This window comes from Phalacrocorax aristotelis, chromosome 20, assembly GCF_949628215.1.
Source record: "Phalacrocorax aristotelis chromosome 20, bGulAri2.1, whole genome shotgun sequence".
In the NCBI taxonomy this organism is placed as follows: Eukaryota; Metazoa; Chordata; class Aves; order Suliformes; family Phalacrocoracidae; genus Phalacrocorax; species Phalacrocorax aristotelis.
The window spans coordinates 405,067-421,324 of NC_134295.1; the positions used below are offsets into that span (position 1 = coordinate 405,067).

A 16,258-nucleotide genomic window follows, 5' to 3' on the forward strand; every position below is an offset into this window, starting at 1 on the left:
CCTTGAAAGCAGTGGGTTTTGACATGTACTGCTCATTTTGTCTGTCTTGTTTTTCCTAAATATACTCCATAGTGGTACTTCCACCAAGGCAGTTACTTTATTAATCCTTTCTTTTCCTTTTTTAATGTTGCCATACTTTTTCCTTTGATTATTAGCACTGCTAAAAATTAAATGCTCATTATCTATTTCTGCAATGTTCTCACATCTTACTACTTTGATTTTTACCCCACTGTATAAAGCTTATCCTGAAATAGCTATCAGGCTACTTACGTTATTCTTGTTTCTACTGTAATTGTTGAAACAACACTGTCAAGGTGCTACTTCAGATATCCTTCATACCTTGGCTACTGTGTTGACGGTTTCCCACATCTACACAAGTATCTTTTCAGTGATTAACTGTTCCTGCCGGTCTATCTATGCTTTTTTTCTCCACTATCTGCATTTTACTGAAGAGCAAAGTACATAAGAGTTACATGCTGAGTTTACATCCTCATTGTTAAGCTCTGCACTGAAGGCATAAATCTCTCTTGCTGCTCACAACTGTATGATGACCCAAGACTGAGCAGTTTTATACCTCCAATTAGCACTCCTCTAAAGTGGTTATTATTTTAGTCTTTGCCATGGTGTTACATAATTAAGAAAGACTTGTCTCTGAAGAAGTGAAGATGGAATCAAATATAGGATATATTTGCATATAGGACGCAAGCCCTCTGCATATCGGTTACAAGTTTCAAATCCTTTCTTTGTGGTGAGTTGGTTTGCTCCAAAAAATTTACTGATTCAGGAGTGCTGAATAGTCTTTGGGAAGTTTCCCTGCCTGCACAGCTGCCCAAGCTTCTGAACGAGGTGTTGATGCCAGCCGTGAAAAGGTAGGCAGCGTGACATCAAAATGTCATTTCTCTTCCCTTTCTTCATCCTAACTCCACGTTGCTGGGGAATTGTGCATTTTGTTATGCCATCTTCAATTTTTTGTCCACCAGGATCCTCACATCCTTCTCTTCAGAGCTGACACCCAACAGTCAGGCCTCAGCCGGTCCTGATGCATGGGGGTATTCCACCACAGTTTCAAGGCTTTGCCTTTGAATTTCCTGAGGTGTTTGTGAGCCAGTTACCCCAACGTGTTGAGATTACAGTGAGAGGAGAAGAGACTGGGGAGGCAAAGAGGAATTCGGTGCTTTAGCTTTTTCCATATCCATTGCCTCTAGGTTCAGCAGCAGCTCTGCAGCCTGCATTATCCTTACTTTTTTGCTACTGCTGTGTATGTTGCCATCTTTATGTCCAGCATCTCAGTTTCAACTCTGGCTGACTTCTGGTTTTCCTAACGCCATCTCTGCATGCTTAGGCAATGATTCTTCATTCCTCACAGATGACTTGTGGTGTAATAATAGATGCTTAAGCTGGAACTTGGAAGACAAAGCTTAAATGATAAAAGTGATTACCATCAGTTTCTTGAAACTGGGGCTCTAATTTTAATTTTTCGACCTTCAGGAGAGCTATCCTATACCTCTTCATTCAGAAAAGATCTTAGAAATCTAATCATTTAGCGGAGTCTGCCCTGAGGCTCTGGAGAGCCTCTGTTCAGTCCTAAGGCAGTGCTTAGTGGTAGCAAGTCCTCTGTTTTCCACTGAGACTTCTACTGAGGATGTGTACCAGGGTCTGGCCTACAGACAGGTGTTTTACTTAAGCCAGAAGCTGCAGCAGCATCCTGTTCATCCCCAGGGCCCTCTCTTCAGTGACAGAATCACTTCTCCATGGATTGACTGTAAGGAGGTGACCTAGAAACCAAGTCATTTAGGTCATGCCTTTTCATTTCCAGCTGTTCCTTTTTAATGATTAAAAAAATTAAAAGGGCACAGTATTACCTACCCACGCTGTTAAAGCAGATCCTAGCATTCACTTGTGGTACAGGAATGCAAAGGCTAAGTCAGTGTGGATGTATCGCTGGAACGTGACAAAAAAGTTTGCACTGGGGAGCTGCCATTTGAAGCTTCTCTCATAGCTTTGCTGTGCTCAGTAGCGTTGCTGAAGCTTTCTGGTACAGGAGAAGAGTTTCCTAACTGTGAATTACATGTTCTAGGTAGTATAAACCCCAAATCTTTTTAAATATAATAGGTACAAGTTACATTGTTACATAGCTACAGAGTAATGTAATTGTTATCAAGTGTGACTGGCAGCAGCTACTAGAGAGGGTGGCATAGAAGAATCATAAGTACAGATCTGGCTAAAGAGGAGGTTTCAGCATGTACTTCTGAAGGCGAGCGGTATCCATCAGGGAAGGTGATACAGGTCTTGGGTAGATTTTAAATTTTTACACAAATGAATGAGCAGAAATGTAAGCATGCATCTACATCTTGAAACTGCCCATTGGACAAGATCGGAGGTAAGTATAGGGAAAGTTTGAAATATCCTCCTATATAGTTAAAAAGAATAATCTTTAGAATGTTCTGGTCATCATATAATCTGTGTCTTTTATAGTGCTGTTGCATATAACATTCCAGTCTTTGAGCTGACGCTATCACAAAACTTTCACCATGTTTTAAACATGCATAATCTTGAGAACTAAATAGTGGATATAGGATCGAATATAGTAGTGTCAAAAATGAGGTAATTTTAGAGACATAATAACCTTGAGTGAGAGGAGAATTTCAGTAATAAGAAAAAAGGAGAACTCTGCACTGATTGCAGAGTAGGTGAGTCACTAATCTTTGGCAGCTGTGGGGCAGGGGGAGGTATCTTCATTCTTAAAGATTCTCTCAAAAAGGTAGATCCATCAGAAAAAGGGAAATCCATTTCATGACGCAGAAAGTCTCCAGGGAGAAACTACCTGCAGAACAGTTTAGGATTCTAAGACATTTTACTGCAAGGATAGTGGAAGAATCAACATCTTAGTGTAGGCAGTTGGAAGAGTTGCCTTGTTATGCTTGTGACGTGTACTCAGAGATGAAGTATGGCTATTAATTGTGAACCTCAGTGTTTCAGTCTGGGAAAATGCCAGACAAGAAAGATCTACAGAGCTAGAAGATAACCATTGACACAAGAATGAATGCTTAGAGTAGCCAGCTGCAAAGCGGAAGAGGAATCCTAATTAGAGCAATGAGATGCTGATATAACTTCCCCGTTGACATAGGGTGTGCTTTGAGTTAGGGGTGAACAACAATTGGAGAAGAGCCATGTGATAGAATCACAGGGATAGGTTTAGCACTGTTAACAGTAACTCTCAAGCTCTTGTTCTGGTTAGCAATCATCCAAGAGCTTTCCCAGTCTTTCTGAAGTGTATACTTTTTTCTCTTCCTCATGCTGATCTTTCTTTTACACCCATCCGTGTTTTCTCTCTATCCTTTGTTTAATGTAGATGAACAGATTAACGGATGTTAATACCATGTGATGTTTGCTCTTTCCAGCACATGCAGCTGTCATCACCTAACTGCTATTTCCACACTGGCAGCAGCACACACTATCTAAATTAATATCTTCAGGACGGTCAGATACCATCACTCCTGAGAAGTGGAGAGGGAGGTGCTGATCTTTTCTCCCTGGGATCCAGTGATGGGATGCGTGGGAATGGTTCAAAGCTGCGCCAGGGGAGGTTTGTGGCCAGCCCTGAAGTGGTCGGGCCGTGGGACTAGATGATTGTTGTAGGCCCCTTCCAACTGAAATAGTCTAGTCTATATTCTAGTCATGCTGACCACTCCAAAAGATAAGTTACTGTCTCCTTGTTACTTCACTGAGCTATGCCGAGCCTTCTGAAGCTTCATGATTGCATAGAGCCATCCTACCTTCAGAGTGGTCTTTCGTCTCATTGGCAAGCTTCTGGAGCTTTGATGAACGTACCTTCCAGTAAGGAAATCTTCATGTGCCCATAAATTGCTTTGCTTTCCCCATGCAAGAAAGTCAGTTGTCATCGTGATTTGCCTGGTCGTCTTGTAGCTCTTTGGCCGGACATCCTGGTAAAGTGACTGTGTTGTACAGACCTTGGTGTCTGACCATTTGAGAGAGCTAAGGGTACTAAATTTCTTTGTACAAGGGCTATTCTCTGCTACTTTTTTGTTGTACTCTTGAAGTGTCGCTATAGTTTAGGGCATGTGATACCTGTTGTTTTGAGCGCTGCTCTAAGAATTTATCTGCACCCTGCCTTTCTTATTCATCTGATTTGGGGAATGGTAGCATTTTGAGTTTGTTATAAGGTGTTGTGAATTTAGACTGCACTAGAGGAGGTAATCTATGTCATTGCTCTGGTTTCTTTTAAAATTTTCTCTCTACTACTTGAGTGTCTTGTCTCTGTGGCTTTGAACTTTGGTGATCTATATTTGTCTTTTTTATTTATGAATAGGTTATTAAGAAGAAAGTTTGTTATTTTGACTCCTAGGTTCCAAAAGAGAAAGATGAAATGGTGGAGCAAGAATTTAACCGTCTGCTGGAAGCCACCTCCTATCTCAGTCATCAGCTGGATTTTAATGTTCTCAATAACAAGCCTGTCTCCCTGGGTCAGGCTCTGGAGGTTGTCATACAGTAAGTGACTTCTCTCTTCGTGGTAGACTTTCCTGTTTTGTGGAGGATTTTCCAAAAGACACCTAAAACAATTGTGATGCTCCTAGGGTAAGCATTTCCCACTTGATCCAGCTGTTTGGCCTCTGCTGAGGTCTTGTTTGTGTATGTGTCTCTTGTTTATTGAAGCAAAATATGCCAAAGATGGTTAAAGGAGCAGACATCTTTTCTTGAAAGCTTCCTGAAAATCACTACTGCAGTAACTGGTAGTGGAATATTGACTAAGTATGAATTGGTATGCATACAGCCCGCTTATGCTACTTGAAAGCTAATGGCATCTGTAATAATCCTTTTAATAATAGTAGGTACTCACTTTTTAGCTAGTCAAGTATCCCTTTTTTATAGAAACTTGTATTAATTTTCCAATTGCTATGTGAGGATTTACTAAAATACCCCATGACGTGCTTTTACTGCGTTACACTAATTAGATTGTGATAATGAGCTTTCTCAGTACCACTAGGATTTTTCGCTGAACTGACTCTCACTTCTTACCTTTTCCAGATTGCAGGAGAAGCATGTGAAGGATGAGCAGATTGAGCACTGGAAAAAAATTGTGAAAACACAGGAGGAGTTGAAAGATCTTCTTAACAAGGTCAGCTGATGACATTTAGAAAAAGACGATAGCATTGTGTTCCTCAAAGTGGCAAAATGCACAAAAACTTCCATGGAAAAATATCAGAACGTTGCCATTAATGCTGTTCTTAAACATATCTGTTGATTTAAGATCTGCGTAGAAGCACTGTTAAGTCAAAGGAATCTCTGTTTTTGAGGAGGAGCACATAAGTGGTGGGCGGAAGACTGTAAAACATAAATATGTGAAAAGAAAGGGACAGGACAGACCTGATAAGCAGTGTTGTGTCATAGCTGCCTTTAGAGGTGTTGATAATGACTGAGGCTTTGGGGAGTTATTTTTAAATGTTTATTGTCTTTATGAAAAATCTGATTTGTAGTGTAGAAACAGTGTTTTAGGCCGTCTTAAAATGTTTTTGGTTGTGGTAGATGACATGTTTACTTCTCTGTGTAAGTTTTCTCAAATTGAAAACGTCTGAGGACAGCTCTCATATCCAAAGTTACTTGCAACATATTTGTAAGAAATCAATGATGTTGGGTTTAAGCCATGTTGGTTTGGGGTTGTTGGCATTTATTGTGGTTTCTTGGAGGTAGAATTGCATATAAGTAGTATCTGCCAAAACCGGGAAATCTCAATGGAATAGCTTGAGATGACTATCCATTTTACACAGTAACTTGCATGAAATCTACCTTCCCTCATCTTGATTAGTTTTTTTTTCTCCTTTCTTTCTCCCTTTTCCTACTCCACCTGAAAAAGATGGTGAATTTAAAAGAGAAGATTAAAGAACTTCATCAACAGTATAAGGAAGCATCAGAAGTGAAGCCACCTCGGGATATTACAGCGGAGTTTCTTGTGAAAAGCAAACACAGAGATCTGACTGCGCTTTGCAAGGTGAAGGATGACATCCATGCAGCACCTAAGTCAGTGGTTTCTGAGGATTTCAGCAGCCAGATAAAATTAGCCAATATAAATGTTTCCACATCCCTCACTCTGATCCAGCACTATCGAGGATGTGATTGATGGTAACTCTGGGTTGTAATACCAATAACAGGGCTGCATTAGGTTCCTTTAGGTATCTGTCTTTCATGGGTCCTGATGGAGACTATGTTGACATGTTGAAGGCTTAATTTTAGGTAACAATCTGTGCTGGCTCATGTCAGACAGCATTTAATGTTTTGAAGGCTAAATTTTAGGTCAGACTTGGTCTTCAGTACTGCTGGGTCTCACCATAGTCTGGAAAAAAAAAATCTGTATTTGAAGAGATATGCTCTTTCTCTAAGATAAAAAAACATGGTTTCCTGGGTAAAAGACTTCTATCCAGAGATTACCATTTACAGAGCTCTATCTTGACAGGCAGAGTTAGTCTCCCCTCCTCTGTGTGTATCTTGATGTAGAAGTATGCCTTAAAATGGAAACCTTAAAAACTTCTTTCTATGATAGTGACAGACACCTTGCCTAACCCAGGTCAGACAGAATCAAGGACTGTTTTTCAGCTACTTGTTCAAAAGAAGATATGTACCTTTATTTGGATGCTCAATGTGTTTGTGTATACATAAGTAGTAGGTCTTCTATTTTGTCAACAGTGAACAGCTTTGTGCTCTTGTCAGTATTACTGGACACTGCAAATTATTCTGCCTTGAAGGAAAATGGTTGTTGCCTTTATACCTAGTTCTACTGATGTTCAATAATTTAAAAAAAAATTCTGAAAGCAGCTTGAATTAGATCATGTTTTTGCCTTTTGCATGACTGCTACTGCTTTGGAAAACCCTGTGTTCAATATTAACTACAGCCTCTTAAGAGAGAAAGAAGAATAGAAATAACATTTTGTGCAATATGGAAAAAGGTCTTAGTACCACAGGGACCCTTAAAATACCAGGACTGTAATAGAATGGAAGACTAGAACTTCATGCTCTTCAGATCTAAGTGCTTACATTCTTGAAATACTGGCATGCTAATCTTTCCTGCAGTGTGGCATGGACTTCCGTATATTTGAACAGCAGGAGGGCAAAATACTGGATTAAACGTTTAAAGAACTTGATTTAGGTTCCACTAAAACCCTGCATCTTCCACTGATTTCTCTTGAGATCAGGTCATCTGATGCTATATGAAGCCTTCAAGTCCTTTTACATGTCAGCTGATTTTAATGTTAGCTTTTAATCTTATTAGGAGTATGATGAATTGGCAGAAACACAAGGAAAGCTGGAAGAGAAGTTACAAGAACTTGAAGCCAATCCACCAAGGTAAAGATACAGACTATAAAAATAAATGCTCAGGAAAGCAGGTTTTTTACTACTTCTCACTGAGTTTTTAAACGCTATGGTAAGCTTTCTTTTAGTTCTGGTAACTCAAGGCGTTGGGAAGGTACAAACAGGAAGTTTAAGCTCCCTCTCTTTTAGAACCAATCTTCGTCATGTTTAGAGGTGGCTCAGATTAAAAAAATGGTTCTTAGCTGGGGTGCATTGCAGTAGAACTCCTTACTGTAACCAGTGCCACATCTCAGGTACTTTGAGATTTACAATCCCAGTCGATAATGGTAGCATACCGATCCTGCTTATTTTGGTAAAGTATTATTATTTTGTGCTCTGTGTCATTAGACTAGGCTTTTAGTCATCATCTTTATATATGCTACATAAGCTATTATTTCCTTAACTGTTTTTTATTTCTAAAGTTAAGTTTCTAGCTTCACTTAGAATATTTTACATGAACTCTACTTTGAAAACGTGAATTTGCCATTTTTTGATACTCGGCTCTCATGAAGGAGGTCCAAATCTTTGAAACAGAATCTGCTTGTGTTCTTTTTAACTTCTTTATTTCTCCACAAAGGAGGGTCTGAAACAAAAAAGATGGTGAATACATTTTCAAAAGTAATGCATTTGCAGCATCCAACTCCAGCAAACTAAATTTATTACCTTTTTTTCTTTTTTTTCTAGTGATGTTTATCTGTCATCAAGAGACAGGCAGATACTTGACTGGCATTTTGCAAACCTAGAATTTGCTAATGCTACACCCCTGTCTACACTTTCGTTGAAGCACTGGGACCAGGTAGCTAATTAATATATTCATGGAGTAATACACTAAAAACTTAAGCTTAAGTTCATTCTCATGGAAGCTTCTCTATGTTAACAGTTTCTAAACTCCTACGTGCTGCCTGCTTTTTATGCACATATTGAGCTCTTACATGATTGTTATTTGCTGATGAAATTTCAGATGGCGTTTTGTTAGTAGTGCCAAAACAATCTGTGATAACACTGTCTACTGGAAGTTCCTACGCTTACTACTTGACTAATACACAGAAAGGGGTTCAAATCTATTCGACTCACTCTTTGAGAAAAAGTTTTTGAAAAAGTTTTGCCATTGTGTAGAGTTGCTGAGTATTTTCTGTCGAATTATGTGATTTCATTATAAATGCCTGCTTTTTATGCATCTTCGTTTTAGGATGATGACTTTGAATTCACAGGCAGTCACTTGACTGTGAGGAATGGATATTCCTGTGTGCCTGTAGCTTTGGCAGAAGGGTTGGATATTAAATTAAACACAGCAGTTCGACAGGTTCGCTATACAGCATCAGGTAAATGAAACTGCCTCCTCTGGAAAACTGCTCTGAGGGAATATGACCATAGAAATAATATTTCAGTGTTTCTAGAAGCAGATGTGAAGACTGATCTTGTAAAAACCCTCCCATTATATGTTCTGGGTTAGATAAACAGACACATTTCTTATTGTGATTAATTGCGTAGGAAGCTGTTAGAGATTTATTAATCTTTGATGTTCTTTGCTTATTTCTGTGGCTGGTTTGACATCATCCTTTGCAGTTGCATTTACTGATTCACAAGATCACATTCATTCTCCCATTTCTTCATTGATTGAAGTGTTTTGGAGTAAGAAGTCTGGGATGCTTAAGGCTTGGTGCCGCAGGATCTGGTATTACAAGTATAAACGAATGTAGTATGGACTCAAACAAATGGAAGGAATATATCTTTTTGTTGTGCTTCAAAACATTGGGCTTGGGAAACTGTCAGCTGGGAGAGCAACACAATAAGAGGCTCAGTCTCTACTTGCTATTTATTTTTGCATATATTTAAATATAATTTCATGGCCTAGATGAACCTTTAGGCCATTTTCAGATGTTGTGTAAATTACACTTTCTGGACTTGGGCTATGTGGCTGGTAAGTTGACTTGCCTACAAGTTAAGTAACTGTTAGTGTAAAGCTGCCTCCATAGCTTTAATGAAACAAAATGTTTTCTGCCGTGGATATGTTTTTATGGTAGTTCCTTTAATTTTTAATCCAGTCTGTTGCATCCTGGCCTACTAAATGATTGTTTTTCTCTGCCCTTTCCAGGCTGTGAAGTGATAGCTGTAAATACCCGATCTACTAGCCAGACTTTCATTTACAAGTGTGATGCTGTGCTGTGTACTCTTCCCTTGGGAGTGTTGAAACAGCAGCCTCCAGCAGTACAGTTCGTGCCCCCTCTGCCCGAGTGGAAAACTTCTGCAGTGCAGCGTATGGGTTTCGGCAACCTTAACAAGGTGACTTGGTCGTTGAGGGAACTGCAGCAGACAGTCAAACAGTGAACAGACAGTGAACTAGCAGGGGTTGCGCTGGGTTCAATACATCTGAAATGTGTATGGGATGTGTGTGGTGGACGAGAGGAAGAGTGTGTTTTTCACTGCTGTTTTGCTTGATTTTGATGCTGAAAATTATCTGAAGAACTGTAAGGACCTCTTCTCTACTTCCCACTTTTAAACTAAACTTCAGAACTAAATTGCAGAAGGAGGTTGAATTAATATGTAGCTTGTTAACCAGTAAATTTGTAAACTAGAGAGCGTACTAGCCGATGGAAGGCAGTATAGGTATACACTTAATGTATTATGTACATGCAGTATATATTTGCCAGATTTTCCTTTCTTGACTTTTCCAGTGATAAACATCAATGAGTGTAATCGTCTTTTATTTTTCCTGTGTGCTCTTCCCAACTCTTGATTCTTTTTGTTTCTAGGTTGTTTTGTGTTTTGATCGTGTCTTCTGGGATCCAAGTGTCAATTTGTTTGGTCATGTTGGTAGCACTACTGCAAGCAGAGGAGAACTCTTTCTCTTTTGGAACCTGTACAAAGGTAGCTGTGGTGCATGTCCACTTCTGCTGGTGTCTTATTTGTGTAGTTTCAGATCTAGAAAAGAGTGCTTTTTAAAATGTTATGTGTTCGCATATGGATACAAGAAGGTAGTATTTGTAGGAAGACAAATGGAAGCAGAGAGCACCACTGACTTGCAAACAATTCTGTAGTAAAATTAGGGCAGAACATGGACGAGTATGGGTTCACTAATGCTGAATTCCAGGCTATGTCAGTTAAATTGCATTGCTACCTGTTGTTACAGTAGTAACGCATTTTTATAGACTACTTTATTGTCTTGCATCTTGGTGAAGTTGTCCTGTGACTTACTGAGTGTTATCTTGGTTGCTTCTATTAAGCATCTATTTAGTTGCCACTGGTGTTCTGAAAGACTTAACTTTTTTGATTATTATTGTGCCGCATTAAGAAAAAGCCCAAAGAACTAATCTAACACGTTCATATAGTGCTTCAGAAATACAACAAATAATGTGTTCTGTTTGCCTAAGAGTAGTGTTAGTCAAGTATCTGCTTTTTCAGGAGGATGTATTGGGTTCTCCAAGAAAAGGGTGGCTTGTCTCTGCAGCATTTCTGAATTAAAAGCCATTTCCTAGTTCATAGAAACTTAATTTCAAAGAGACTTTATCTGGCCACTTAGACCGTTATTTGAGCTCTTCCCCTCTTCAACTAAGCCTCTCATTCAACTGGGACTAGCATCCATTAGTCTGAGTTTTGAAAACCTCATCTTCCTGGATATTTTTCAAGTTGAACTGACAGTTTGAAGCCAGACCTGTTTCATGGGGCTGTCTGCCTAATCTGGGTTGATTTGATAACTGTAGATGGGCCCCTTTCATCTGCAACCTCAAGTCCTTTCAGGGACAGGTGACTTTGCTGCCCAGGATTTCAAACTTAAGTGTCTAGGAACTAACCAAGATAAATTACATTTTTTTCAGATATAAGGGGTGCTGTTGACTTGTGTGTTCTCTTACGTGGCTGATTTTCAGAACTCGGAGCTCATAGGTTATCCTGCTTCGATTTCTCAGGGGGGCACTTCAGAACTTTTACAGTATGGGGCACAGATTTCAGTGGAGCAGACTAGCGGCTTGGTGATCGCTCTGTTCCTCTTGCTGAGCATTACCATTCCAGCTTGATGAGCTGCTGGCCCATCCGTATGGTTAAGACGCAGCGTGCCCTGGAGGAAAGCAAGCTGTGGTGTCTCCAGTTTGTTGAATGGATGACCTCGTTTCCTGTTTTGAGCAGCAAAGTGGCTATGACTGTAGACCACGGGTCTCGGACTGACAGATAAATTTAGAACTCTTTAAAAAATGCTTAAGTAGGCAAAAGGTATTGCTCTGCCTTTTTCTACAGCTGGACTTTGCCGTTAGTTTTGTTTTATCTGCAGCTGGTGTCTGCCACAAGAGGTTGTCAAAAGCTATTTTCAGTAAGCATACTGGTTTTGTTCATTGCCATTTATCATACTAAAAGCAAAGGTGAGCACTATTAAATGAGTTAACTTTTCTTGCAGATGACTATTTAAAGTGCCAGTGGGTTTTCTTCCACTCTACCGTGGGCAGACCAGGTTTTTCTTTTAACTGGAGAAAATTGCTGTGCAAGGAACATGTCTTTCTAGGGTGTGAATTGTTAAAATGGTTGATAAGACTTTAATGGAGAAATACAAGTAATGAGCCTCGGATAACAAGGCTGTTCGTGTCTGCTTTTGTGGCTTTAAGATGGCTCTACTGCATGCTTAAGTAGTGTTGGGGTTTTGGTTTAGATGGAAAGACTCTCACATACAGGGTTTTGCTGCTAGATGCAAAACCTTCCTTCTCATGAAAATTGGCAGAGCACATAGAAATAAAATAGAAATGCAATAAATCCCTATGCTAAAGCACAAGTCAGGTGAAATTGAAAAAACTAATTACCATTTCTCATGGATAGTTAGGTGGCAGTTAACATGATTACGCTGTGAAATATTGAAGCAGACCTGACTGAACTTGTGAAGCTGTTATTTATTTCTGACATATTCTGTATTTCTGTAGCCAGAGCATTTTGGGCAGACACTATTTAAAATGAACAGATTGGAGAACAGTTATTAATCCAGAAACAGACAAACTGAAATTATCACAGCACATGCTGTATCAGTTCTGTGGAAGTTCTTTAAAGGTCTTCTGTTGGCAGAGCCAGCTGGTCTCTGAGAAGTGTTTAAAGACAGGAGAGTGGAGTGAAACTTGGATGGAAAGACTGCACACATCTGTACTGCTACTGGTGAGCTGTCGTAGCTCAGACATGAATCCTCCCAGTGGTTTAAGTCTAGTTCAGGTGATGACTGCTGAGTAAACCTGTGCCTCGTGCTCTGCTGTGTTGTTGGATTACTGTTGTAGCTGTGGGGACATCCTTCAAGATGGAGAAACTGCATCAGCACAGGGCAGAAACGCTGTTTTCTGGAAGTGCAGTGACATTTCAGTCTCTGTTTTCTTGCCTGGCTCTTCTGTTTTTCCTAGAGGCATGTGATGAAAAAGGTGAGGCCCTTTGTCACAGTTCTGTGCGTACTCGCTGATCTCTGGCTAAACCACGTCCTCTGCTTGTTGTTTGGTAGCAAGGTCTGGTAAACATCACTGCCTCATGGAGAGAATTTTTTGTGGAGCAGTGACACATGCTCATCATGCAAGAAGCTTTTCTGAGTGGCACTTCGGTGTTTGTGTAGCGAAATAGTCACTGTTCTTCTACAACGTTTTGGCTTTCTGTTACTGTTCTGAACTAATCCAGCTGACTGAATAGAAACATTTTCAGGCCTGGATAAATGCTTACAAAACAGGGTCTTGTGCCTGGAAAGGCAGGATTTCCATAAAATATTTTGGGGTTGCCTGAATACAAGTTTCCGTGAACAAACTCACTGGAAGCTGCATTTTGAGTATGTAGCTGTTCCATCAAGAAGAAGTATGTTGACTGAATAAGTTCAGGGAACTCACTGTGTCAAGGATGGCAAACTAGGAAAAACTTTGCTGCTGAAATTACAAAAAAAAAAAAAAATCCCAATGCCTGTGGATAACAGGAAGCCACTTTTTTGATCTTCCTTCAATTGTTTAAAAGACTAGGCTTGATCTTTCAGAAAATGGAGTTTAGCTAGAGGAGCAATCCTGTATCTTTTTTCTTTAATAAACTGCTTCTAGTCCCAGAGGTCCCGTGTATTGAAGTGTTGGAATTGTAGCTTGAGTAGTGTAATTATCTTCGTACTAATAACAGCCTTACTGGTCTAACTTCTTCAGAATTTCAAAGACTTTTGGTTTTAACCAGAATATATTGGGTCGTCCAGCCTGTATATCACAACGGAACTTTAGCCAGTTTGCTTTACGGAGCAGTAACTTGATGGGAAAGTGTATCAGATCATCCACATATATTCCAGGATATAAGGAAGTCACTCATCACTTTGGAAACCTGTACAAAAGTTAAAGCTGAGTTTTTAACAAGGACTTTATTTCCTTGGACTTGACATCTATTTCTAGCTGTAGTATTTCCTTTGCTAAATTTAGGAGTTTATTAATATCTCCGGGAGGAAGAAGATCAACTGAAGGAGTTTTCATTAAATAACAGTGCTTGGGTCTGAGTCACTTCTTGTAAATGCATGTTTCTTGCCATTGGGTTATTCTGGTAGGTCTTCAGTACTTACCTACGCTTTTCCTTGAATTTGTGACTACTGAAAATGTATGCTTAGTCCTACCATAGCTGGTCAGAGGTAAAATGACCTCATGTATTTGCTTTTAAATCCTGTAGTCACATGAACAATCTTTACCACAGCATCAAATGGGCAGCTGAGTTATGTGATATCTGTCCATTTGAATTCTGAATTCTTCTCAGAATTGCTGCTTTCCTGGATATCGTTCTACTGTTCATAGTTTCCACCCCATTGAGATGAGTTAAAGTGAATGTGCATTGATAATGAAGAAATCTAAATACTTTGTATGAGTAAAGTACTTATGCAGGTAACTTAACTGCTATGCTGATGTTAATTGTACCTAAATGAGATTGCTCAGAAGGTATTAAGTCCCTTAAATGTAACACAGATGACTTAAATCCGACGTCAAACAAGTGGTGTCTTCACTGAAGAAAGGTTTTCTTCTCTTCTGCATGCTGTACTTCCTAATGTGTGTATTTAATTTTTAATGCATCAGATCTTTTGATAATTCTAACCATAGCATATATTAATTAATTTTCCTTTTGGTAATTTGATACGATGGTGGAAGACTCAGGACTATTTTTGTTGGGTTTGTTTAGTTTTTAACCTCAAAACTTAGCTGCAGATCCATGCCTATTCGAGTCCAAATTGTCTGATGAAAATGTTCAATTTCAATAACTAAATTGTGTTTTCTCTCTCCTCCCTCCCACCCCCAGCACCGATTTTGTTGGCCTTGGTAGCAGGCGAAGCAGCAGGGATCATGGAAAATATCAGTGATGATGTCATCGTTGGACGGTGCCTTGCCATCCTCAAAGGCATATTTGGTAGCAGTGCTGTGCCACAGGTTAGTCCAGACAGTGTATTGGGGTAACTTCTCTGCATTTCAGAGTGTACCACAGCAGTAGCTTGGCTGCAGTATTGAGCTGTTTGGTGTATGTACCACCTTTTGGTTGTTCAGGGGTTTTTGGGAGGAAGGGCTGTTTGGGGTTTTTGGGGGGTTCTTTGGGGGTTTGGTTTTTTTGGTGGGTGGTTTGGTTGGGGGCGGCGTGGAGAAAAGATTTTCTAAGTCTGAGTAAGACTTGAGCTTTTCCAGAGCTTTAGTTAATATTCTATCTTTTACATTTCTGGGGTTACAGCAGAGCTGTCCATGGCTACTGAGAGCACTGCATAGGTACTCCCTGCCATGTTCTGCACCTTCTCTAAAGTACAGTAAAGCTCTTGACGAATGAACTCCACAAAGAAACTGGTTTGGCTGGAAAATAACTGAAGGGGGAGGAAGGGATTGAAGGCAATATTTCATCTGGATCAGTTCCCTGTGCAGCTAGTCAAAGGGTATTGAGGCACGCTAAGTGTAAAAGGAATGGTTAGTGAAGGGGGAGTTTAGAAAATACTTAAATATTACTCAAAATAAAAGCTTATGTACTTAGGGCATCGATTTGAGAAGTCTTATAGCTGTTCAACTGACAGTGTGTGTGACTTAGCTGAATACTTGGCCTGTTCTCCCAACAGGCAATGTGGAAGCAGTTCTTGCAAATGGCATTGGTTGTAAATAAATAGCTCTGCTCCATCGGGGGATGTGGTCTGCAACCCCCAGTGGTGCCTTATACCTTGGCACATGGCCCCAGTCCTCCGGCCTTTCCACAGACTCAGCAGAAGGCATCAAACGTACTGCAGCTGAGGCCAGCCTCAGAGAGGTTGTCTCAGATCTGTTGGTGTTGGGGTCCAGGAGACTTCCCTTGCCATGATGTGGTATGGTGCCTGCTGGATGGTTTCTGGATAACACCCTCGCTAGATAGAGGCCCTTTCTCTTCCTTTATGGGAATGTCTGTTCAAGCATAAACAATTCCATGAAACATCTTTAGGCCCAAGAAGATGAGGCTTCTGTCTTGATGGTTGCACTTTTACAAGTTATGATTCCTGTTAAAACTCAGTAACACATTTCAATGGAGTCCAGGGGATTTTAAGCTTGACACCCATCACTTTTCAATGTTCTGTCTGCAAGGTTACGAATACATCCCATTTTCTCTTGGCTGCTGTTACGTCTTAGAGTGATACTGGTTTGAGTCCTGGTCATGCTCTCACTGTTGCATCTTTCAGTGGAATATCCTTCATCATGACCACTACCTTGGCAAACCAGACGGACTGGAAAAATATAGAATCATAGAATCGTTAAGGTTGGAAAAGACCTCTAGGATCATCAAGTCCAACTGTGAACCCAACACTCCCAGGTGTCCTAAACCATGTCCTGACATGCCACGTCTACGTGGTTTTTAACACCCCCACGGATGGTGACTCCCTCACCTCTCTGGGCAGCCTGTGCCAGTGCCTGACCACTCTTTGAGGAAAGAAATTTTCCCTAAT

General features: G+C 40.1%; 1 protein-coding gene across 2 annotated transcripts in view; it reads left to right on the top strand.

Moving 5' to 3' along the window:
• The window catches only part of KDM1A (lysine demethylase 1A), a 47,160-nt gene that overhangs the window by 23,060 nt on the left and 7,842 nt on the right, over positions 1-16,258 (top strand). For both annotated transcript variants that reach the window (XM_075114472.1, XM_075114474.1), the window contains 9 exons: positions 4,367-4,509; positions 5,047-5,137; positions 5,873-6,007; positions 7,283-7,356; positions 8,047-8,158; positions 8,552-8,684; positions 9,458-9,645; positions 10,116-10,230; positions 14,614-14,741. In XM_075114472.1, coding sequence (XP_074970573.1) covers positions 4,367-4,509; positions 5,047-5,137; positions 5,873-6,007; positions 7,283-7,356; positions 8,047-8,158; positions 8,552-8,684; positions 9,458-9,645; positions 10,116-10,230; positions 14,614-14,741 — 1,119 coding nt within the window. The remainder of the gene's footprint in view (positions 1-4,366; positions 4,510-5,046; positions 5,138-5,872; positions 6,008-7,282; positions 7,357-8,046; positions 8,159-8,551; positions 8,685-9,457; positions 9,646-10,115; positions 10,231-14,613; positions 14,742-16,258) is intronic.